At 44.1% G+C, this 23,464-nt stretch overlaps 8 protein-coding genes across 8 annotated transcripts; 3 read left to right on the top strand and 5 right to left on the bottom strand.

Annotated features, from left to right (window-relative positions):
- Window positions 1-648: 648 nt before the first annotated feature.
- On the top strand, window positions 649-2,236 carry Bfra_008856 (putative NmrA-like family protein; the record flags this gene model as incomplete). The annotated part of the gene is made up of 6 exons (XM_037339212.1): window positions 649-1,027; window positions 1,084-1,221; window positions 1,284-1,335; window positions 1,542-1,757; window positions 1,811-2,109; window positions 2,165-2,236. Exons 1-6 carry the CDS (start codon window positions 842-844, stop codon window positions 2,234-2,236), a joined length of 963 nt encoding a protein of 320 aa, XP_037190778.1. The 5' UTR covers window positions 649-841.
- An 854-nt stretch (window positions 2,237-3,090) lies between these two features.
- On the top strand, window positions 3,091-4,562 carry Bfra_008855 (putative peroxisomal membrane protein; the record flags this gene model as incomplete). Its single annotated transcript, XM_037339211.1, has 3 exons — window positions 3,091-3,157; window positions 3,226-3,729; window positions 3,784-4,562. The coding sequence occupies 3 exons, from the start codon at window positions 3,091-3,093 to the stop codon at window positions 4,560-4,562; spliced, it is 1,350 nt and encodes a 449-aa protein (XP_037190777.1).
- Window positions 4,563-5,168: 606 nt separating this feature from the next.
- Window positions 5,169-6,374, bottom strand: Bfra_008854 (uncharacterized protein; the record flags this gene model as incomplete). The annotated part of the gene is made up of 1 exon (XM_037339210.1): window positions 5,169-6,374. One exon carries the CDS (start codon window positions 6,372-6,374, stop codon window positions 5,169-5,171), a length of 1,206 nt encoding a protein of 401 aa, XP_037190776.1.
- Window positions 6,375-6,617: 243 nt separating this feature from the next.
- On the bottom strand, window positions 6,618-9,292 carry Bfra_008853 (putative histidine biosynthesis trifunctional protein; the record flags this gene model as incomplete). The annotated part of the gene is made up of 2 exons (XM_037339209.1): window positions 6,618-6,817; window positions 6,868-9,292. 2 exons carry the CDS (start codon window positions 9,290-9,292, stop codon window positions 6,618-6,620), a joined length of 2,625 nt encoding a protein of 874 aa, XP_037190775.1.
- A 474-nt stretch (window positions 9,293-9,766) lies between these two features.
- On the top strand, window positions 9,767-10,570 carry Bfra_008852 (putative transcription initiation factor tfiid subunit 9 protein; the record flags this gene model as incomplete). Its single annotated transcript, XM_037339208.1, has 1 exon — window positions 9,767-10,570. The coding sequence occupies one exon, from the start codon at window positions 9,767-9,769 to the stop codon at window positions 10,568-10,570; it is 804 nt and encodes a 267-aa protein (XP_037190774.1).
- Window positions 10,571-12,171: 1,601 nt separating this feature from the next.
- On the bottom strand, window positions 12,172-13,774 carry Bfra_008851 (putative calcium uniporter mitochondrial protein; the record flags this gene model as incomplete). The annotated part of the gene is made up of 2 exons (XM_037339207.1): window positions 12,172-13,355; window positions 13,417-13,774. The coding sequence occupies 2 exons, from the start codon at window positions 13,772-13,774 to the stop codon at window positions 12,172-12,174; spliced, it is 1,542 nt and encodes a 513-aa protein (XP_037190773.1).
- A 568-nt stretch (window positions 13,775-14,342) lies between these two features.
- Window positions 14,343-15,377, bottom strand: Bfra_008850 (uncharacterized protein; the record flags this gene model as incomplete). The annotated part of the gene is made up of 1 exon (XM_037339206.1): window positions 14,343-15,377. One exon carries the CDS (start codon window positions 15,375-15,377, stop codon window positions 14,343-14,345), a length of 1,035 nt encoding a protein of 344 aa, XP_037190772.1.
- Window positions 15,378-18,988: 3,611 nt separating this feature from the next.
- On the bottom strand, window positions 18,989-20,691 carry Bfra_008849 (putative siderophore biosynthesis protein; the record flags this gene model as incomplete). The annotated part of the gene is made up of 2 exons (XM_037339205.1): window positions 18,989-19,106; window positions 19,172-20,691. 2 exons carry the CDS (start codon window positions 20,689-20,691, stop codon window positions 18,989-18,991), a joined length of 1,638 nt encoding a protein of 545 aa, XP_037190771.1.
- Window positions 20,692-23,464: the final 2,773 nt, after the last annotated feature.

Raw genomic sequence — 23,464 nt, 5'->3', positions numbered from 1 at the left:
CCGAGCGTGGCAAGGTAAGACAAATCCCACATACGGCGTTGTGCTGCTTTTCTAGATTGCTTCCATTCGTCGACGCATTATCCTTATTCAATCTCTTGAGAGGGATTGGTGAGGGTCGATGGGGGCAACACAACCAACGCATTTGCATGGCATCGCCGATAGATATCCTTTTTTCTTGAGTTGTAAGGAGGTCGTATTGGTAAAATGGGGGACATGATTGAGAAGAAAAGTTTAATGCTGATGAAGAAGAATAAATTACAATTAAACGCTTGGCACATCTGAAGCTTGATAATCAATTAATATTGAGGCATTTTATCGACGTTAACCTTACCTAATCCACACACACTTCTTTCTCTCCAGATAAACGCGAAAGGGCGAAATTCTCAGACGGATTGGTAACGTTGAAACAACACCAACGTTGACTTTAGAATGCAGCTTTTTGCCATTTCATCCCTCTCGGCTCGGAATTATCGAGAGCTTCGAAAGGGCAACTCCATCAACACTAGGTAGGTAGCTAAGATTTTGGTAAGCCATTTGCGGGGTGACATGTAGCTCATTCACATTCGTCATTACCCGCAGTCGAAATCGAAACCGAAGAGCGAGCTTATGAGAGCAGCACAATTTTGAGTAAAGGTATGCTCGAATTTCCTTATAAGTACTTCGAGGTAAGAAGGAACGGAAGGCTACATTCCATTTCCAGATTCAGATATCTCTTGACTCAAACGCTCTTCACCTCTTAGAATCTTACTTGCAGCCTTTGTGCCACTACTTTTACCCCTCTTTCAACAACCACAACACCATCAAATTTCCCCAATCAACAAAATTAAACCCAACAATCAATATGTCTTCCAGTGATAAGAAATTGATCGTCGTCTTCGGAGCTACAGGAGCACAAGGTGGCTCAGTTGTTCAAAGCATTCTCTCTGATCCTAAATTGAAGGAGAGCTGGACAGTTCGAGGCATCACCAGAGATGTAACAAAGCCTGCTGCAAAGAAGATCGAGGCTCTCGGTGCTGAGACATTTGCCGTAAGTTCCATAATAGCTTCTACATTGCTTTGTTCAGAATTGACAAATATCTATAGGCAGACTTGAATGATGCCAAGTCTCTCAAAGCTGCATTGAAGGGAGCATATGCTGTCTTTGCCGTTACCAACTTTTGGGAGAGCCAAAGTGCCGACGTAGAGAAGAAGCAAGGAATCGCAATTGCAGATGCTGCAAAGGTATGAGATCTTTGGCGATTGAACACATTGAGTGAGAGAATTCAAGTCTAATTTTACCATAGGAAGCTGGTGTTCAACACTTCATTTGGAGTTCTTTGTTGGACATTACGGAGCGTAAGTCTTTCCACCCGCCACTCTTTCCTTCTACAGCTCAAATGCCATGTTTTCATTACTATCTTGTTTGTACTTTGATGGTTTTATGTGTCTCAAGAAATCTAATATCCTACCCCGTTCATCTTATTTGGGCATTTCAAAGCTCTCATATGACTTTCGTTGCTCCAACCTGTAACGAGGACTTCAAACTAACCAGTTTCTCACAGTCTCTAAAGGAGCCCTTCCCAAGGTCACACATTTTGACTCCAAGGCCCATATCGAGGAATATGTCAGAAAGATCGGGATCCCAGCGACTTTCTATTTGGCCGGATTTTACATGTCCAATATTCCTGGCCAAATGTTGCAAAAATTACCACCTGACAACAAATGGAAGCTTGCTTTCCCAATTCCAGCTTCAGCTTCTGTCCCACTTCTTGCTGCTGGTGAGTACTGCTGCTATCCGAATTTGTAAGAATTACTTACTAATATGTTACAGCTGAGGACACTGGTAAATTCGTCAAAGGTATCCTTCTCAATAGAGAGAAGGTTCTTGGAAAGCGTATTTACGGTGCCACCAAGTATTACACTTTGACCGAGATTTTGAAGGAGTTCACGGAACAGTATCCTGCCGCTAGCGAAGGAGCCGACAATGTTGAACTTCCCCATGAGGTCTACAAGAACATTCTCAAGAGCTTTGGTATGAGTGACGACGCTCAAGAGGAATTGTTGCAGAATATGAGATTGTTGAACGAGTTTGGATATTATGGAGGTGATTCTTTGGATGAAAGCCATTCTGTAAGTTTTTTTTGAAGGGAACTTTTCTGGATCCTTATACTAATATCCCATCTAGATCTTGGTGGACAAATTGACCACATGGAAGGAGTTCATCGCAGAGAGTCCAGCCTTTGCTGAATTGAAGTAAAGTCTTCGAAGACTCAATAGCTTATAAAGTCTTCAGAGACTTATTAGCTTAGGAGGAAGAATTTGAAAGTTGGCAGATGTGAATTCGATTGATATTATTTAAATTCTATCAATTTTACCCAGATATCTCGTTACTTGTAGACAACGTGAACGTGATATGTACCAGCACCCAGGTTGTACTTTGTAAATGTCATCACCTACCTACAATATTTTGGTAATATCATGTGTCAGCCATATCCATCTCGAGCGTACCTAGGCAATGGAAAGATATAAAAGGGTCTGGGTAGGCTCGTAGCTAGTATGTAAGTGGATAGATAGACTGACTCAAACTCCATTGACCGAAATACCGAGGTCTTTCATTAGCTCAGAAGCGAATTTCGGGCATGAGCGTCGGGCGTCTTTTTGATGAATTTCATTCCCAACCTCCATATGGAATTCGAACAATCAATCAACATAATTCTCAACTCTTCCTTCCTTCATCCAAATCTATTCCTTTTTACCTTGACTGTATAATAATTCTGCAAAAATCGCCCTTTGTGGAGTTGTAATCAATTATCAATTTGTTCATTCTAATTTCACTTCCCAATCCGCGTTCAATCACAACATACCAAACAAATACTTCTAGCCAATCCAATCCAAGCAGCCCCCCCGCAAATTTCTACTGTCACAGGCTTAGCCTTCTTTATTCATCGGCCATCACGAGCTTGGATCTCATTAGAAATCACTTAATCTCATCTATCAAATCCGTCAACTTTGCGACCAAAACTCATCTCTTTCACTGCTATAAGACCTTCACCATCGGTATAGGTACATCGGTGCAGTCTGGACAATATTGTTTGGGTCGAGTAATTTATCATGGCTTCACCGCCGAAACCTTGGGAAAGAGGTGGCGCTGCAGTTAGCACTGCACTTCCAAGCCCTGGTTAGTGTTTATAAGATAACATTTGTCTCTCCTATTATCCCTGCTAACGTTTGATCTTCTTCGCGTAGCCATGACCTCAACTACTGCTGCTACCTCGGGTAGTTCTGCTGGACCCTCAGTCTTATCATCTACATCTGCTAGTACCTCGGGCGCACCAGCCATACCCGAACGACCATCTACTCTTACGAACACCGTTAATCAGAACGCATCCGCATACTCACCATACGGCGCAAATAGGATGGGAGCAGTAGGAGCTTCGCCATATGGTATGGGAGGTATGGGAGGTATGGGATCTTATTCATCACCCTATTCAAGAATGGGAGGAATGGGGGGCATGGGAGGTTATGGTTATGGCGGTATGGGAGGTTATGGATCTATGTATGGTGGAGGGATGGGCGGGATGTATGGAAATATGGGAGGGATGGGACCGAATGATCCCAATAGCTTAACGCAAGGCTTCACGCAAAGCACACAAGCTACTTTCCAGATAATTGAAAGTGTAGTTGGTGCATTTGGAGGATTTGCTCAAATGCTTGAGAGCACATACATGGCTACACATTCTAGTTTTTTTGGTAGGCGAACTCCCTTGAAACTGTTCTTAAAAGGTTCTCTACTGACAATTATAGCGATGGTATCTGTTGCTGAGCAGTTCGGAAACTTGCGCAATAATCTGGGATCCATCTTAGGAATATTTACTATGATGCGCTGGATACGCACTCTCTTTGCAAAGATCACAGGTCGGCCCATGCCTGTAGATGCCACCTCCTTAACACCTTCCGCATTCGCCTCTTTCGAAGGCCGCAAAATACTGCCAGACGGTAGTTCTCCACCTCGTCCATCCAAAAAACCCTTCCTTTTCTTCATAGCAGCTGCATTTGGTCTCCCATACCTCATGGGTAAGATGATCAAAGCTCTCGCCGCTTCTCAAGAAGAGGAGCAAAAACGATTACTTGCATCAGGTCAACTAATGGGCCCTGATGGCCAGCCTGTCCCCGCACCACTCGACCCTTCAAAACTCGATTTCTGCCGCGTCTTATACGACTTTACCCCCGAATCCGGTGCAGCAGTCCAAGGTGTAGATCTGGAAGTCAAGAAAGGAGATTTAGTGGCAGTGATTAGCAAGAGTGATCCCATGGGCAATCCATCAGAATGGTGGCGATGTCGTGCTCGCGATGGTCGCATGGGATACCTTCCTGGTGTATACCTGGAAGTAGCAAGGCGACCCGGTCAACCTATCGCCGAAATCAAGAGTGCAAGTCAAAGTGGGAGTCGAACTAGTACTATGACTAGTTCAAGTATCGGCAATGCTAATCAAGTAAAGGTATTAGCGGCTCCTCCTGCAGTAGCGGGAAAGGCAGGGGATATTGGAGTGGAAAGTTTTCAAAAGAGCCAGTTCTATTCGTAGACTGCGAATATATTTAATAAACAGTAGCACAGTTTTCATGTACTGTTATATCTAGGGCTGGATGGCGTTTAGCGGGTATCTTTGCTTTCCCACCTGTCTTTTTAAATTGCGATATCTCAGGGCTTTAATAGGGCTCGAGTGGGGTTTAATGATTTGCTACCTGTAACAAGCTGGCTAAAAAGATTCGTTTGGTTATGATTGACGACACAATACAATACTTTTTTTCCACGGCCTGTGTAGATAATTGTTGGCATCATGAGGCGTTTCTAAAAACCTTTTCTTTCTTTCGGTCTCTGAATAAGATGGCGAGTTTATCTATCAAGCATATTTTCAAATATGTATATAGTTCGACTAAATACATTACCCAGTTTGACACTTCTGCAAAATCGTTGTCTCTTTTTGAATGGATGACCAGTACAATACACTTATGAAGCATAAACTCAATTTATAGAAATTCTTGTCTATTATTCTCTTTAGATACACCCGCTCGAGACCCCTTAATAGTCGCAATATTGGTATCGCTCAACAACTGAGATCTCAAGCAGATTCTAAAATGCACGAGTTCCGGACTATGGATTCCATACGTCCATGACGACAAAAAAAGAATCAATACCTCCGACAAGGACAAGGCACCAAAACCATCAAAACCAGTCCCACCACCCCCATGACCACCGCACCATAAAGAAAATCCGCAAACCTCCCCACAGCCACCTCCCACTTCCTCTCCCGTTCCATATTCCTCGCCCTCTCAATATCCCTCACAATCGGTCTCGCATACCCACCTAACATCCATCCTCTCAGATCATTCTCCAAACTGCCATAACCACCATTGTGTATCTCATCTCCGCTCCAGGAAACACAATCGATATATCGCTGCAACCCGATATCTTCGCCCTCCCACGGGACGGCAAACGCGATGTCCCGCCCGGAAAACCAGCTTGCGATCCAGATGCGGATTTGGGGGACCGATGCATGTCTTGATGGGAGAGTATGGAGGAAGATTTCGTGCTTGGGGATTGCGCGTGGAGAGGTGGATGTGATGTTTGCGGGCGCACGATGGTTTTGCTGAGATGTGGTAGGGCTTTTTGTCTGCGTGTGGGGATGTTGTTCGATGGTGAAGGATTTGGGTGCGGGATGTGGTTGTGGATGAGGATGAGGATGGGGTTCGAATTCGAATTCGTCAGAGAGGAATTCCTCGCCCGTATGGCGGAGAGGGGTATCATGATCATTATCATTGTAGAGATCGATGAGATTTCCTTCCACCTCATCGACTATTGAAGAAGTGGGAGTTAATTGCGGAGTCGTTCGATTGGAAGCGAACGAGGGTGTCGAGGCCTCGTGATTATCCAGCTCGAATCTCACTTGGACGCCTGCTTGACGTGGAAGATTAGTCCCATATGCATGGTCAATCTCTCGTTTTATCTCCTCTTCTCTTCTCTCGCTCGAAGTTGCTGATGATTGATGATTATCTCCGCCACAGTTCAATAACTGATCGTTCGTGCGATGTGGAGGATTGGCGCCATGGACAACCTCTGCATCTTCCGTCTCCTTTATCTCTTCTCTAGCCCCGGAAAAGAAATGTCCCAGCAAGCTAGACATCGAAGACATTGTGCAATTATTCAATTTGCTCTGTAATTCGCCATCCGTACGACGTGGAGGACTAGGACTACATAAATCTTCCTGTTCGTCAATCGCGGCCAAAGAAGTTACTGAGGTGGTCTTTGATGCAACTTCCTTTGATTTTGTTGTTGGATTAATGCTTTGACTCGACATTTGTGGTATTACAACCTCAATAGTGCGTTTCTGAACCATTTTGATGTTGAGTTGATGTTTGTTATGATGTGGGGTTTGAGTTATCAGAATGAATATGTGTTGCTGTGAGTTTTCAAAAGGAATAGATAGATAGTGGAAGAATATTTAAAGTAGTGAATTACCGTAGCAAAAATCATGTACGGTATTGAATTGCTCGCGCGAGTTGTATTATTAGTAACTTAGCCAGCAAAGCGAGAACGCAATAAGAAATTTTAAATTCATTCACCCGCTAAATACAAATCATCATAGATTGTTTTCATCCATATACTTCAGCCTTAATCCAACAGCTCTTCTGTGAGCTTCCAATTCTTCGACCTTCGCTAATTGCATCACAGCACCACCAACATTTCTCAAACCCTGAGCTGTTAGTTGTGAACTAGTGATGTGCTTCAGGTATGACCCAAGGTTGACACCAGAGTATTGCTTAGCAAATCCATATGTAGCTATTTCAGTTATTAGCACAGTCACGCAATTATGTGAGTTATAAACTTACGTAAAGAGTGGTTGACACCAGCAGAATAATCACCAACACTCTCTGGTGTCCATTCGCCGATGAAAACACTACCGGCGTTTTCAACTAGTTCTACTACACCTGCAGCATCCTTGACTTGCAATATGAGATGCTCTGGAGCATATTCATTGCTGAGTCTCATTGCCTCCTCAATGTCCTTGACAACAAGAGTTATCGAGTGCTCAATGGCACCACGAACAATATCGACTCTTGGTAGAGCCATGGCTTGCGCGTGAAGTTCGTCTTCAATGGCTTGTAATTCCTTCTCAGAAAGATCGATAGCAATTAGAATGACCTGACTATCAACTCCATGCTCTGCTTGGGACAATAAGTCCGATGCAACAAATGCAGGGTTCGCTTCCTTGTCTGCAATGACGAGTACCTCAGATGGACCAGCTGGCATATCGATACTTACGCCAGCATTGGTGTCATTGCTAACGTACATCTTTGCCGCAGTAACGAATTGATTACCTGGACCAAGAATTTTGTCGACCTTTGTGACACTTTCAGTACCATATGCCATAGCAGCAACAGCCTGGGCGCCACCAGCCAAGACAATACTCTCAGCACCAACTTTGTGGGCAACATAGACGATCTCAGGAGTAATTCTACCATCAGATCGAGGAGGCGATGCCAATACGATCTTCTTACAGCCAGCAACCATCGCTGGGACACCCAGCATAAGAGCTGTACTTGGAAGTACAGCAGTACCTCCTGGAATGTACAGTCCTACACGCTCAATGGGTCTTGAGAATCTGCTGCAAACAATACCTGGCATTGTCTCAACCTGTAATGGGTCCTCTTTTTGTGCTGCATGGAATTTACGAATGTTCTCAAAAGAAATGTCAATAGCCTCGATAGTCTCTGCTGGAAGGTCCATGAGTGATTGTGGGAAAGGAGCTTTGAGAACAGGTGAAGTAAGTGAGGTTGCCTTTTCGAACTTGTGGGTGTATCCAAGCAATGCCTTGTCACCTCCCTCTCGTACATCCTTGATAATGGGGTTCACAATGCCCATAATCATGTCAGTAGACTTTTGTGAGGGTCTTTGCAAAATATCCTTAAGATCTGTTTCTGATGTTGTTGCAGCATTGTATCGTTTCATAGTGATGCGTCCATTTTTGAGTCCTGCCTTATCGTCCGCAGACTTTGGCACGGAGGCAGCTTCCTTGACGGCCTCCTTGACGCTTTCGGTCTTGGCTGTGGATGCATTGGTGATTCCTTCTTTTGCGGCCCACTGCCCCTTAGCATCTCCTTGTCTTCGCTTAACCTTTACGCTCTTGGCATCAAGGTTACGTTCAATGTCTGCAAGGCTAACTCCGGCAGAAACTGCCTTTGTCAAAGCAAAGTAGATGAGATCTGCTGCCTCGAAAGCAATATCTTTCTTTTCCTTGGCATCACAAAGTTCCTCTGCCTCTTCCATAATTTTGGCACGCAATAACTTTTCATCCGAGAAGAGACGCGCGGTATAGGATCCCTCAGGTGCCGAAGCCTTCCTTGAAACAAGAGTCTTCTCAAGCTTGGAGATTCCCTTATATTCACCGAAACAAGTCGATTGTGGTAGGTGGCAAAATCCTCGTCCTTGTTGCTTGACCACAAATTTCAAGCAGTCCTGATCGCAATCCAAAGACACTCTGATGAGTTTTTGTGTATCTCCAGATGTTGCCCCCTTGTACCACAATCCACGCTTCCTGCTTTGGTATACTCCAGTTCCGGTTTTCAATGACTCCTTCAAGCTCTCCTCGCTGCTGTATACAAGTCCCAAAGCTACTCCTCTCTCATCTGTAACCACAGTAGGAATCAATTTGTCTGCTCTATCTGAAGTCCATGAATCCGCAACCAATTTTGGAAGAGAAACTTGACCTTCTCCAGCCGCTTCGATGCTAAGGTGTGTCGCGGGTATGATAGGAATGGCAGAGAATTCTTTGGCAACTTTAGCAAGTAATTCGAAATCGCTTTCGGGGGTTGGCAGAAGGAAGATCGGAGACACTTTCTTGGTCTTGAATTCTTCCAGCAGAGATCGAGTATAGGCTTCGTCCACAAAAGCAAGTAGTCCTCCATTGGGAAATTCGACATCTGTCTGCGGTTGTGGAATGATTGGAAGAACTCGATCTGTGTGCTTTTCCAAGTATGGGAGCTGTGATGGCTTCACAAATACTGTACGAGCTCCAGCATCTAGAATCGTAACAATGTCGTCTGTAGATTCAATGGTAGATACATCGACATAAGTCTCAATGCCAACGTGTCTCTGCAAGAATCCAAGGAGAATATCGATGGTGTCATTGTTCGCTGTGAAGTAAACGCACCCCAGATAAGATAGTTGGTCTCTTGTAAGTCCTACTTTTGATTCTGCAGGACCATTCCCAAGGTCAACACTAGGAAGAAAAGGAAGTGAAGTTGTAGTATCCATATTGAATAACGATAGCAATGTCTTGAAATTCAATGAGAATTCCAATGAAGTTTGGAGAGAAGTGAGTCAACAATCAGAAAGAAAAAGTTCGATCCGACAAATAACTGGTTATGTAATGGAGGGGCAATCAATCGAGTGAATGATACCACGAAAATAAATTTAAGGTGCGGTCTGTGCTGTATCGGGGTTATGCAGCTGCATTCATTGCCCATTGGCGTCACAGATATTTGAGCTCCCAGGTGTAAATATACTCATCTTACAGCACAGAATTCGAGATTGTTCGACAGCTTTGGATTCAACTGCTATGCTCAACATAAAACAATCTTCGAGTCGCATACGTCTTACAAGTTAATTTCAACGACAAAACCTCACGCGACCAACAATTCAATCAACTCACATTTGCGACACAATCAAAGAAAGATTCATTCCAAAAACATATAATCTAGAGCGCAAAAACCCCATCTCATCTCCATCATGGCCGACATAAACGGCGACTCCCAGCCTCAAACAAACGGACAAAACGGGCACCCCTCCCCATCACCCCCAACACAAACCAGCTCCGCGCCCCTCTCCCAACCCCAACCATCCGCCTCCGCCGCCGCAAGCTCATCGCCCGCGCCCAACCCCAGCGTCCCCCTCACCTCCCTCCAAGACAACGGACTATCGAAACGACCGCGCGACGCACGACTCATCCACATGCTTCTCTCCTCTCTCGGCGTATCCGCATACCAAGAACGCGTTCCGCTGCAACTGCTCGATTTCGCATATCGTCACTCCTCTTCCATTCTCTCCGACGCGTTACATCTCTCTTCCGATGCCTACGTATCACAGCAGATGCGCGCGCGCGATGCGCCGCCCGGTGGGGGATTCAGAGATGCGGATGGACAGGTTAGCGCAAACGCGGTGCAGTTAGCTATTCAGAGCCGATTGCAGTATCAATTTGGTTCGGGCAATGGTGGTGGATTGAGCAAGGAGTTTTTATTAGAGACGGCACAGGCGAGGAATAAAATTGCGCTGCCAAGAGTTTTACAGAATGAATGGGGTGTGAGATTGCCGGCTGAGAGATTTGTTCTTACGGGTGTGCCGTGGGGTTTGAAAGATGAATGGGTGGAGGATGATGAAGAAGAAGAGGAGGGGCCAATTGGAGAGAGTATGGAAGGTATCATAGCTGGTACAGAGGAGGATAATCTTGAGGGCGATGAGGAGGGTGCGGGTGACATGAATGATCTATTTGGCACTGGTGGAGATATGGATGAGGATATGGATAAAGAGGAATAATGGGTGTACAACCAATTCATAACATAATGGCTGGCGTTTGGGGGTTAGATCTGTCGCGGTGATACACACTATCGGCAGCAGGAATTATATGTTTCGAAATAAAACATAGGTTACAAGTTGGGACTTGAGGGTGACTGTTCTCTGTTCCGTGTTGTCTCACTTGCCTTCCAAGCAAAAAGTAAGTAGAAAATCAATTGAAACTTTCAAGCCGACAATATATTGATTGAAGGCACTCTCGAACATACATTGAACACACACGAATCTTGAACCTACAGAATCTGTAAACTTAAGACAAATAGAATGAACCATCTACACATCAGGCCATCACACAAAGACAAATCAATCACAGTACTGATCATGAAGAAGAATTCAAATTGAGATAAAAAATTTATTGTATTGTATCCACTATCTACCACTTCCTCCCTCCCACCCCTCCGTCCCCCTCAGGAAGTAGAGCCAAAGCAAAAAATAAAATAAAAACAAGAATGTTTGTCACGATTAGTCCTCCTAGCGCACTATTCTACGCCAACAGGGTGGAATGGACTGGCTGTCTAGGCCGTTGGTTCTATATCCCACGAACGATATTTAAAATAAGTGACCTCAAGTCCACGAAGACGATCAGGAGGTAGGCAATATGTGGTTTTGTTTGTTTGAATTGTGCGGGTCGGATCTTCTTGCAAGCAAGAGAGAACCAGAGGGGAAATTGGAGGGGAGAGAAAAGAAGAGAAGATACAAACCGGGATGGATGAATGGATGGATGGGATATCTGGCGCAGATGGATAGAATGGAGGAAGGAAAGAGGAAAGATATGAATGATACATAAATAATATAATATAATATCATTCAGTACCTTTCTCTCCTTCCTCATCCCATCATCACACCACCAATCTCAAGTCTTCATCCCCCAAAAAGAGACAAAGAAATCCTCATCTTCATCCTCATCCTCAATACCATTGTTGTTTGTACACAAAAGAAAATTCTCTTCCCCTCCCAAAAATTTCTCTCCTAATAAACCCTCGCTTAGTCACCCACCCTACTAGCCCATCCTGCCATCCACGCACTAGCCCATGCACAGACCACCTCGAAAATTTGCACCGCATATCAACTCCTCTCCCAAAATTTTCTATTGCTTTTCTTTTCTCCTTACACTTAAAACGCATGATTAAATCAACCGCTTGATACCACTCCCCAACTGGCTGGTCGGTCATATTTGCATGCCAGAATGAATATATTGTTGGTGACGCGGTTTGTATCTACCTAGTAGGTATGAATTTGTAGCTGAGGCGGAGTTTTCCTCGCGGAAGTGATGCTTGGGTTTGCGGAGCTTATATGACATTTATATGTATACATGAGGGAGTTTTGGGGGGTGGCTTGGAATTGGAGGTCCTTGTGTGAGGTGGACTCTGTTGGATGGGATGGGAGATGGCAAGTGTGTTGTAGTAATTCAATGTGTAAAATTTATATTCGTATGTCGTTTCTATCTATTTATTGCTTCTGAACGCTATGCTGTGGTATAAATTCAAATCTTCTAACACGCTATGCGCCATCCCCGTGCAAACCCAAATATTACCATCTGTGTCTCGTCTATCAGTGTGCACACCTTAATCATCTTTCCCCTTCATCGTATGCTTCTCATCCTCATCATCGTCCTCCCCTTCATCTTCCTTCTCCTTTCTCTTAGTCTTTTTCCTCTCAGCCTTTAGCGCATCATGAACCTCTTCACTCCCCTCATCAGCCTTCTCATCCCACTCCACATCATACTCATCAGCAATATTCTTGACCTCCTTCCTCAACGCATTCGCCTCTTCAATCAATGACTCCCATTTCTGCAAATCAAATCCTTTCGCTTGATACAACGCACTCTGCCGTCTCGAGACCGTCAAATTGAGCGCCGCCCTATAAGATACCTCGCGATTATGGTAGAGAAACCACAAGTAACCGAGAATAATAGTCGATAAACCTGCTAGATATGTAACCGGCTCCATGGTATCCCACCCATAAGAAGTCATAAACGTAAAGTAGTAGATAGCACCCCACCACGACACAAGCACGCCAAAACCGCCCATGGCAAGATGTCTCGCTCCTCGATGTGCAAGCTCATCACATTCTTTCTTCACTTTCGCATAATCCGCCAATTTCCTGCTGGTTTTGCGTAGACGAACTCGAAGGTAATGGGTTCGATCGTTGAAAGACGGCACGCCAACTCGGATCTCATGAGATGCACCTTCGATCTCAACTGCAAATTCCTTCCCCCGCGCAGCATCACGAATGAAATCTCCAATCTCAGTCGATGAAGACCAGCGAACAAATTTCACTTCTCCATCGGAAGATTGTTCCCGTCCACGTCCCGAATAACTTTCTACTCCTCCCTCGCCAGGTCCTCCCCTTAATTCACTTTGTATTTGTTTCTTCTCTTCGCTAGATATGTTCTTATCTTTCGAGCTATTGATCTTCCCAAGTTTCATAATTTTTCCATCGACCATCTGTTCGTCTGTTCCCTCTTCTGATTCTCCGTCCATGTCATCTCTTCTAGAATCTGCTTTAATCTCGCCTTGTGCGGAATCTTCAGCTCGGAAATACACTTCGGGTACTTTTTCAGTATGTCCATCTTTTGCAGTTATCATGGGCAGTTCGGATTGTATAAGTCGTTCCAAATAGGAGAGAGGTTGTTGAGGGTGGACGAGAAGAGCTAATGGCTCAATATCTTTCCGATCAGAGTTCTTATCCCGCGTGGTCAAAGGCAAAATGAGCTTTAGAAGTCGAGAGGGTGTAGTAAGAAGTTTGCCTGTGTTATAACTATTAGACATGGTCCTCACAGAAGCAAAAGGAGAGATAAGTCAAGGAACCTTTTGTCATAGCCCCAGCACTCCTATTCCTCTTCACAGGTGGTTGATCGGCGCCTTCTCTATGCCATGGTGTTCTTGCTTGTATTTCCTTCTGCTGGCCGATTGCATTATCGAGTTGATTGTTGAACCAATCTTCTTCCTTGTCCAATCCCTTTCGACTCAATTCCTTGGCCTTTTCTGTGTGACTCTTCTCTTCTCTCCAGATATTCGTCGAAGTAAATGTGCGAAGGCATGAGGATGGGCTTTGTTTTGTAAAAAGTTGTGATGCGGCTCTATCTCGAAAAGTACCTACAAATGAGGTCGGTCGGTACGTCGTTTGGGATATACTCCGCGGTAAAAGATGTGTCGCTCGTCGCATATTTGCGAGCCTTCTAATCTCTATCTCGATATTGAGAAAGCGAGCTTACGGTAATAAACAACTGTTATCGAAATGCCCATTTTCTCCAAGTGCCTATCCCGTTGTCCGTTTGCCTAGTTATCATTGCAAGCTAACATGGACCTTGGAAATTCCGGAAGTTGGGAGCTCGAATGCTTGACCCCTGTCGTTAATGACGTAATGCGGCTGCGTCTCATACCCTCCAAATCTAGGTACGCAGGTACGAATGCTAGGTATTAGTGGTTGGTAGAATATGATAAGCACTAGGTATGAAGAGATCGCCACCCACGAAGAGATCGTAGCAATCTCCCCTGACGATATATCTGACTGTAACTACCAGGTACTAAGCAATCAAATCGATCATTGGATATATATGAAGTGACAGGCAGAATAAACATTTGTAGGGAGTTGAAAAGATGTTATAATATTAAATAGCTATAGATGTTTTGTTGGAGACACATGACTTCTCATAAATAAATACAAATTCCGAAAAATCTTTTCTGATTGGTGAACCCCTCCCTATTTTGCAAATGGTCAAAAAAATAGTCCATCAATGATTGACCTTAAGCTCCATTAATTTGACCTTTGACTGGAGGAGTTCCCACACTGCGTTCCCCCTGGGTACGGAATCATCATCTGTTGGTGTAAATGAGCGATGCTCCCAAGGCGGACAGTAGCTAGGCATTTTCTTTAATAAATCTCTCTGCACGCACTGCAACATCTTCGTCTTTTGAGACTCTGGATCCATTGCAGTCCAGTCTAGCTCCACGAATTCCGACCTATCAGCTTGCTCTGAAGTTTGCTCTGGTAGATCCTCCGCATCGTAGTATAAAACGATGTCCTGTAACTCATAGCCAAGATATATGTGAGAATCAATGGCGTCGAAAATGTTGGTCCAGCTGAATGTTGCGGTTTCGTCTTGGACCAAACAGCCAGGGTTGTAGTTACTGAAGTTGCAAATGTTAAATGCGCGAGAAATGCCATTCGTCGTGGCGAGTTGCCTTAAAAAGCCATCGTGAACCCTTCGCCCCCATCCATCAGGGGTTAATCGTATAATATCGGTGTCAAAATTGCACCATATCTTTGCTTGCCTTTTCTCGGATTCGTAAATATCCTGTCTAAAGCAGAGAGAGTAATGTTTCAAGGCCTCCTCTCTTGATTCTTTGCATGCGTAGAGGACATCTGGCGCAGGTGTACTTGACTTGAAGAGAGGGGGACCAAATTGTTGAAAGTGGTTCAACTTTGCATCGAATTCAACATCGATCCTCCGTTGCTGTTTACATGACATACCCCAGATCAACAGTCTGATCTCGGTAGGAAGGTTTCCAAAACAGGTAAATGTGGTTGCGGCAATGTTTGATCTATCATTTCTGGCTACGCGGTCATTCTTTGGGGATAATTCCTCAAATGATAATGCCGGAGATGGTGGTGCCTGTGGCACGTCACCAAAACTTTCGACTTGATACTCGAACTCGTCGATGTATGGAGGTGACGGTGGTGCCATTTCAATGTGCTTTGTCTTCACATCTTGCATCATATCTGAGCGAAATCGGGAAAATCTTTGTGACAATGTATTCATCTTCATGGTCAAAGCGAAGCTTGTGTGCGGGGACTAGATCTCTTGTCCTATGATGTATGTGTGACTGCTAAGCACACGAGTTGTAAGGCGGGGTGATGTATAACTTGAGTCGAGGGATTGTGCTACTATGTCAACAATCGAATATGGTGTGAAAGGTGTCAAGTTGGATGGTTATATAGAATATTCAAGAGTTTATGAGGAGACTTCTGCAAATGTTGGGGGAACCAAGCCTTTTCACTTGAAGCTGAGAGCATGCATGACCCCGCCCTACAACTAGTAGCAGCAGCAGCTCATAGCCCACGTACGCCACCGGTCATTATCCCAAGAGATTCCGACTCGCGATGTGGACTTTGCCCGTCCCTAGGTGGACTCGCCAAGTAAGGTTTAGAGATTGAAGAAAGCAGGGAGGTATCCATAGTCGATCATCCAATATATCAGCTAGAATCATGATCGCTCATAGAAAAATCGAAACTGATAGCATGAATCATTCCTCTCATTTCCAGATTTTTTAAAATGCGATCGTCAAGTAAGGTTAGAGAGTGGCCTTTGCATGATTCTGGCGGATTTAGCGTGGAAGCTATTCAATGTCGGCGAACGCGGAGGCCGATACCACCGACCTTTCCTGCGTTCACACCAATCGCAATCATATAAAATTACCTGTCATGCATGTTACCCACAATTCAAACTCTGGCGGAAAAGTCAACCTCATCATTAATGCGGTTATCATCATCATATTGGTCTACGAATTCCATCACTAAGTCGCCAAATCAGTCAAGAGACGTCGGGAGGTTTTTCCCCAATTTCCACCCTGACGGAGTACTCCTTTAACATTTATCACGAGAACACGGAATTTCCCATATTCCTCCGAAGACCCAATCGACGTCTTGAAGGGAGGGACAAGGGAGGGACAAGGGAGGGGCAAGCGAGGGTCTTCCCAATCTGTCAGATGGTGCAGTGCCTACGGTATATATCCAATACTTTGTACATGCGCAGAGCACACGCGGACAGAGGTACATAGGTAGTAGACAGACAAACTTGGAAAACATACATTCACACATACATACGTACATACGTACATTCATACACACACACATACGCAACTAGGAAGAGTCAGTTGGATTTCGCCATGTAGACCCAAGTCATCCAAGCCATCAATCAATATTATCGAAAGACCTTTTCAAACATCCAACATCGAACATTGCTTTGCTCGACATCCTGAAACGAAACAGAAAAAGAAGACAAGCACATCTAATAATATCGAATCTTCTGGTGTGTGATGTACATGTCGTTTGAGACCGATTAAGGTTTGTATTAAAGATGCTCCTGGTATTATGGATTTAGAAGGGTTCACTCATTCTTAAGGTTTGAGGGTCTCTACCGGTATTTCTGGAATGGACCGTATGGTAGTACCTATCGATTGGGGTTCACCCCAAAATGAACGCTTTGGCCAACGGAACGGTTAAACCTGTTTAAACGCCGTTTCTGGCATAATTCTATTCTCCAAGGGGCATTTCAGACTCACTTGATCTTATCGAATCAGATATAGTCTACAGCCATCAAAAGTCTGCACTATCAATATCAATATCAACATCAATATCAATATCAACATCAAACCCATACTTAGACAAACAAGCCAGGACATCCATTCGCTAAGGTAGAAGAGAGAGAAGGAGAAGAAAAAATGGACGGAATCTGATCAGCTTGTTCATGCCTATTAGAAGACGTTCGATAATTTGATTGTCCCTCTCAATTTTAATATACAATAAACCTTCAAATAAACTTCAAATAAACTTCAAATAATTAAAAGCTAATGATCATCTTGTTCTTTTTACATTTCAGATGTACATATTTTTCATTTGTTGTGGTTGTTGATAGAAGAGGTCGGAGAGGTCGTTGGCAGGTGAACTCTTCTAAAAAATCCTCGTGAAACCCGCCCCCCAAGAATTCCAAATCATATCATATGATCACACATTGAAACCAGTAAAACATATACCTTTGTATAAAACCTAATAAAGCACTCTTGCCGTGCACAAATGATTCCGCAAAACCTCCAGCATGATGATTTTCCCACAGACGCTAAAACCATAATTGCATAGCTGTACAAAAAATGGTGCTAACAGCCTTAACAACCACGTTGCACCCAAGGAGATAAAATACAGGTATTTTCAATTTCTATGATATCACTTGTGATAGCTCAATTAATGCAATTAAGATCGACCGGTCGACTGACTCCGTATCAGATTGCGCTCTGTGGAGCTTCCCCGTCGTTCCATTTCCATCTGAAGGCTAGATGAAACGTTGTACGAGTGTACTTTCTAAGCCTGTATTAATTTTCATGCATGTGTGTGGCGTCACAGTGACACCGTCCTTGTGGTATCGCTCTTGCTGAGACGTTTGATGAAGTATGGGAAGGCGAGATCTACTTTTACGGAGGAATGTCCTACTCCTTCTTACATTGCTTCAGAATCTTTGCCACCAGCATATACCCTTTTGTTTTGCATGTGCAAAATGCAGTCCCAGAATACAAGGGAAGGGGGGGCAGAGAGAGATTATTGAATGTAGCTGCTGGCAAAGTATTGTACAGGTTGTGAGAAGCCACAGTAGTCCGATGTACCCAGTAATCGGCAAGACTGACACAGTTTCGACATGGTGGTACAGTCCATTCACCGATTTTCGAGTCCAAAATTGTTTAATCTATCATACACAATTGAAACAGGCGCTGGTTTCCAATGGGAACTGTAGCCGAATGTTGTCGGGGATGTTTAATGCTGAGATTGATCAAAGAAACTAATCATCATCTTTTCTGAATCTGATGTTGTCAACCGTCTTAACTATCGTAACAAGTTTCAGGTAAGATCAAGCTTTAATGAAAAGACTGTTCTTGCGATCTGATTGGCAGCGAATCTATACATAGTAGAAAGGGAGATGCACTTGATATCAGACGTGTATCAGCTTCTCCACCCCGCAATTGCGCTTGTAGGTATTGCATGATTGTTCCTCCCCAAAATGCCATGCAGTCGCTCACAAAGCCTTTTTCGGGTTTGAAAAGGCTCGAACCAAGACGGGTAAAACTCGCATCAAACATCAGGAAAATCATAGCCGAATTTCAAAATGCTTCTATTCTTGGTAACTGTTATAGCTCAGGCTGGCTATTTCTGATGCACATACATATGTCGGATATGATTCCCCGCGATATCAATTATGCCTTAGCATAACTGACCATAAATTCAAGGTGTTTCGTTGCTTCAAAATCCCCACATATTTCCATTTGGCGGGTGTGGATGGCGCATTTCAAAGTAAGTTGAAGGCGGCACGTATTGCTTGTCAGTTGTCCATGAAACTCCACACGATAAATTATTGAGTGGAGTAATAATTGTGGGTAGATGAGTAAGATAGAGGCTTGCCCGATTTATGCGGCAACATTGATCACTTAAGTGTGCTGTGGTCCATACGAGCAGCGACTTACTGGCGTGAAAACTTTCATGGGATTTTCATCGCAAGAAAGTTAGCGTCATGCAAGTTTCGTGCTATCCTACCAGCACGGTTAAGTATTTACCTGTGAGCAAAAATGTTTCATTCTCTTTGATGTGTCGAGGTTGCATTGAGTATTGAAACAATCACAATGCAGGCGCTTCGAAACATTCTCTTCGCAGCTTCATGAATGCAGACTGTTTGTGAGGAAAGGTGATCTCTCGCTCTTTGACGAAGCCAGCTTCTTGCAAATGTGAGATAAACCTGGGGAAAGTTAGAGAGAAGGACTGTGATGAAAGGGGCAAAAAGCTAGAGAAATCGAGAAATACCTCTCGTTGTCCACCCGCGGCTCAAGCACAAAGGAATTAGTCCTGTAATCCTGTACTAGAGCCCAGTGCGCCAAAGCAGTGATCCAGCATTGCACTCTATGCTTTCCCCGATATTCAGGTTCACCAACCAGAACATGAACACCACGATCGAAGTCTCCTACGCTATCACCTACATGTTTCCCAAGAATATCTTCTTTTGCCCAATATAATTCAAAGTACCCAAAAGGCTTTCCATCCCAAAGACCAATGACGGGGAATGCGTGATTAGATGTCAAATTGGCTTTGAGAAATTCTTCTTGTGTAGAGATTGGACCAGAGCAGCCCCAAAATCTATCAACCCGAGGGATATTCATCCAACGGTTCAAAAGCTGGAGATCCGTCATTTCAGTTGTATTTTCGATTTGATGTGCAATAGTGCGAGAGTGTGCGGTTTGCGAATCTGCGGACAAGCATGCCCCAATAGAGGAGATCGATGTACTTTTGGCATGGTCTTGGAAGGGTGATAAGCTTGAGGCTGGACCGTTATACACCACAGGCTTGGAGGATAAGGAAGCGACTCGAAAAGACAAGTATTGACCTACACTAGGGATGTAACGCGTATAAAATGTCTCACCTTGGCGGGGTGGCTTGGGACGCAGGGGATGGCGCACACCTGACGTGTTCGTATATTGTGTGGGAGGTGGTGGATAATATGTCGGCAAATGGCTTCCAGATGAAAAAGGACCAATGGAAGCTGGTGACCATAACCCTGAAGAAGTAAATGAATCGGTAGAATCTCTATTATTGGAGGGAGACTGATTGCTTGTTGTATCACGGATGGGTGAGCCCGGTCGGCTGCTCTGCGGGGAAGCTAGAGATAGATTCGGGCTGAAAGTAAAAAGGAACAGCCGTGCCGACAGCTGCCAGAATGCTCTTCTTGAAGTGAACATGTTTGACCATCCTTCGGGTGTATTCTCATCAATTGCGAGACCAACTGATGAATCATCCGATGTAATTAACCCCATTCTTTCAAGCTTTTGTATCAAGTTGCGACCCCGCAGCACACCCTCTCTCCTAATATGTATGCGCCAATCTGCCTTTGGCTTTCCGGCATCAGGTGTATTTTTGGAAGCGGCTGTGGTAACATATGGGGATGGTTCTGGTTGATGGAAATACCAGTATAATGTTGCCCAGAGCATCATCGCGATCTGCCGAGTGGGGCTGATAGGGGCTTTGAAATCATTGCTCGAGGGGTTCGAAATGGAAGAAATAAAGAGGCTATCATTGCGTAAAGTTGGAAGTCTGAAAGGATGTATGTGTGAATGTCGTTCGGCTGGCGCATCTTGAAGCTCTGTAGCTTCAGAATCGCCATTCAAAGGATGTTCGTCCGAATAATCTTCGGTCTGGATAATGACAGTCCAGCCAGCAGGGAAGATGCTGCTATGTGTGTTCAACTCATTAGCCTTAAAAAAGAAGCCTCCAAAAACAGGGTTGACTGTTATATGGTAGCCATTTGGCAAATGCACAATCGTAGAAACCATATCTTTTGACTATGGTACACAATCGACCCGACCCGAAGTATTACTGCTTGCTTGAACGCGATGGTACCTGTATATTTCGCATTGATAATCAATCATAAGAACAGTACAGAGCAAAATAAATAGCTTGGAGAGCATGTCTGGCGGCGGGCGTGGAAGGGTAGCACGACGAGGTGAAGTGGGGTGTTGTTGGTAATGCGAGCTTCTTGAGTGGAACGATGAAAGAGCCACAAGAAACGCTAGTCACTCAAATCACTAGGTAGGTAGTGAATACTAAGGATTTCTTTACTCTGTGTATCATGCGGTTCTTTACGAGTCCACTTCTCTTGAAAGTCTAGGAATAATTCTGATAAATCAATTGTCCTTCATAGGTCGTCGGTATATTTCGATGATTGTTATATGAGCAAAAAGTGGGTTGAAGAGGCACTGGTGGCATGGACTGGCTCGAGACTACTAGCCAGGTAGATCAGCGCATCATTCTTGGCCTTGGTGGGGGATAGGGCTCTTTATCTACGGAATACTTCCCTGGACTGTGAATTGAAGTAACTGTTATAAATAGATACTTGTCACCTTATTAATAATGAGACGAGTGGTATCTGGTATTCGATGTATAAATGCAGACAACATTCGTCTAATCTGAAGGGTCTTGGTAAAGGATGAAAGAATCTACTCGAGTAGTATTCTAGCATTCCACATTCCACATTCTAGCATTTTGAAATTCTAGAATCGTACCTCGAGTAACATGATGTATCATGAAATGAAATACACACCTAGTACCGTACTGTATCTACCAATCAGTAGAAGTTGGTGAGTGCAAGCTTTCTCTAATCACGACGCCGACGTGTATTAGAAAGGAAGCCAGCCATTTCATCATCTGGCTGGTTACATTCAAACATACTGGTGTCAAGAGCAAAATACGTCATCATATGAAGATGTATTAAATATCCATTCTAACTTCTCTTAACTCTATTGTTCAAGATCCAGACACTACCTAGGTAGGGAAATTTGTTTCACCACGATTTACAACAGAATGTGGTGGAAAGGTATCACTGCAATGAAACAGAATCATTTACACCCCTTCATATATTCAAACTTACATCAAGACTTGCAGATCAACCAGACTTAATGCGAGCTCTTCCGCCGTTCCTGTACTACTATCTGAGGTGAGTTGTCAATAAATTGAAGAATGGCAAGGCTAATGTTCGCGGATACAGACCATAACGCTGGGTTTGAGGTAACATTTCTAATGAGTGATACATCTATCTGCACGCTATCCAGTTCGTGTAAGCTAGGTAGGCCGGATCAATCTATGATCTACGGCGGTACAAGCCAGTAAGCCAACAAGCCATTGACATAAGTTATACCACCCTCGCTAGATGGAGGGGTATAATGATTACGTGATCAATAGCAGATTGATAACGATGTATTGTTTCAACCTACCTAAGATTTTGAGACCTTTAGCTCTGTCGTCTGTGAAGGGGATATGATATTAAACTAGGTATACACAATGTTGCATAGGGTGATTATACTGACAGAGTAGCTATCTTTGATTCTTGTGGAATCAGAACAATCCAGAATCTTTTATTCTTTTACCATTAAAGGGAGTTCTCCCGACTCTTTTTGTTGACTACATCAGGTATGAGGTTACATTTTGAATTTCTACAAATCGGATGATGTGCCCCCTGAACTAAAGTAATCTATTCAGGATGTCAGATCCACTAATTGATGGCAGATGTGCCTTGAACGATTGGATAGGGTGAGATGTGAGACCCAATATATCTAGGATGGTGAGTGGAAACTTCTCAATTGCAGTCAATAGCAAAATCTGTTTGGTGTATATTTACACGAGTCCCGTAGTAAAACCTTCTCATTACTTCATGGGGAGCATGAGACTCGGAACAGTACCGGCATAGACTTCTTCTTGCCGTCCAGTTTTTATCAGAACCAGATTATTATCTCAGGCCAAGCATGGCTGATTCCACTGATCGTCTTACAAAGCATTGCCCAAAATGGTAACACCTGCCGTTAGACATCAAAACAGTTATTGCAGCAGGGATTGAATGCGGAAAATTCGACATTTGTAAGAATTTCCTTTCACGGAGGTCTATATCTTGGTTTTCCCTTTGAACGAATACATATTTTGAGGTGGTGCAGTTATAGGTATGTAGAATCTCTGCGTCACCCATTGACTCATGAATGTGCCGTCCGTAGCGACATTTAAGTTGTGTTTTTGCAGAGTTATCATCACGGTTCTGCAGGGTCTTCTGTGCAACTGAGCATTCCTTGGGGTAATCCGAGTTAAGCGGGTGGTTTCGGCGTCGGGAGTCTCTCCGACATCAGTTGCCCCGAACTTGCAGATGGCCGGCACACACTTCCGGTCAATCCCCGTATATTACTTGACTAGGATCCAGTCCTTTTTACCATAGAATCATTGGTGAAGAAAACACTGCCGCCATCACTTGGTCCCAACCAAATTGAACCAATGTTTGTCCCCCCTGCTACATGCAATACTTTCTACTTGCGCCAAATGTTATTGTAACTAGACGCCGATGATATGCATTGAGAGATACGGGCTTCACAAACCCGAAGTTGGCACTGGCCAATCTTTCGAATCTTGTAAACCCATAACTTGCCACCCTTTTATACGTAAAGCCCTGCAAGCAACGCGGCTACCTAATAATTCTACAATGGTCCTGTAAGTTCGCTATGAGTATCGCAATTCTCTCCTTCCATACTGCACGTCCAGTCTTCAAAAAGCGGAAATTCGACAAGCCCC

Source organism: Botrytis fragariae (assembly GCF_013461495.1).
Source record: "Botrytis fragariae strain BVB16 chromosome Unknown tig00000101, whole genome shotgun sequence".
Taxonomy (NCBI): Eukaryota; Fungi; Ascomycota; class Leotiomycetes; order Helotiales; family Sclerotiniaceae; genus Botrytis; species Botrytis fragariae.
This window is presented reverse-complemented; position numbering and strand designations above follow the sequence as displayed.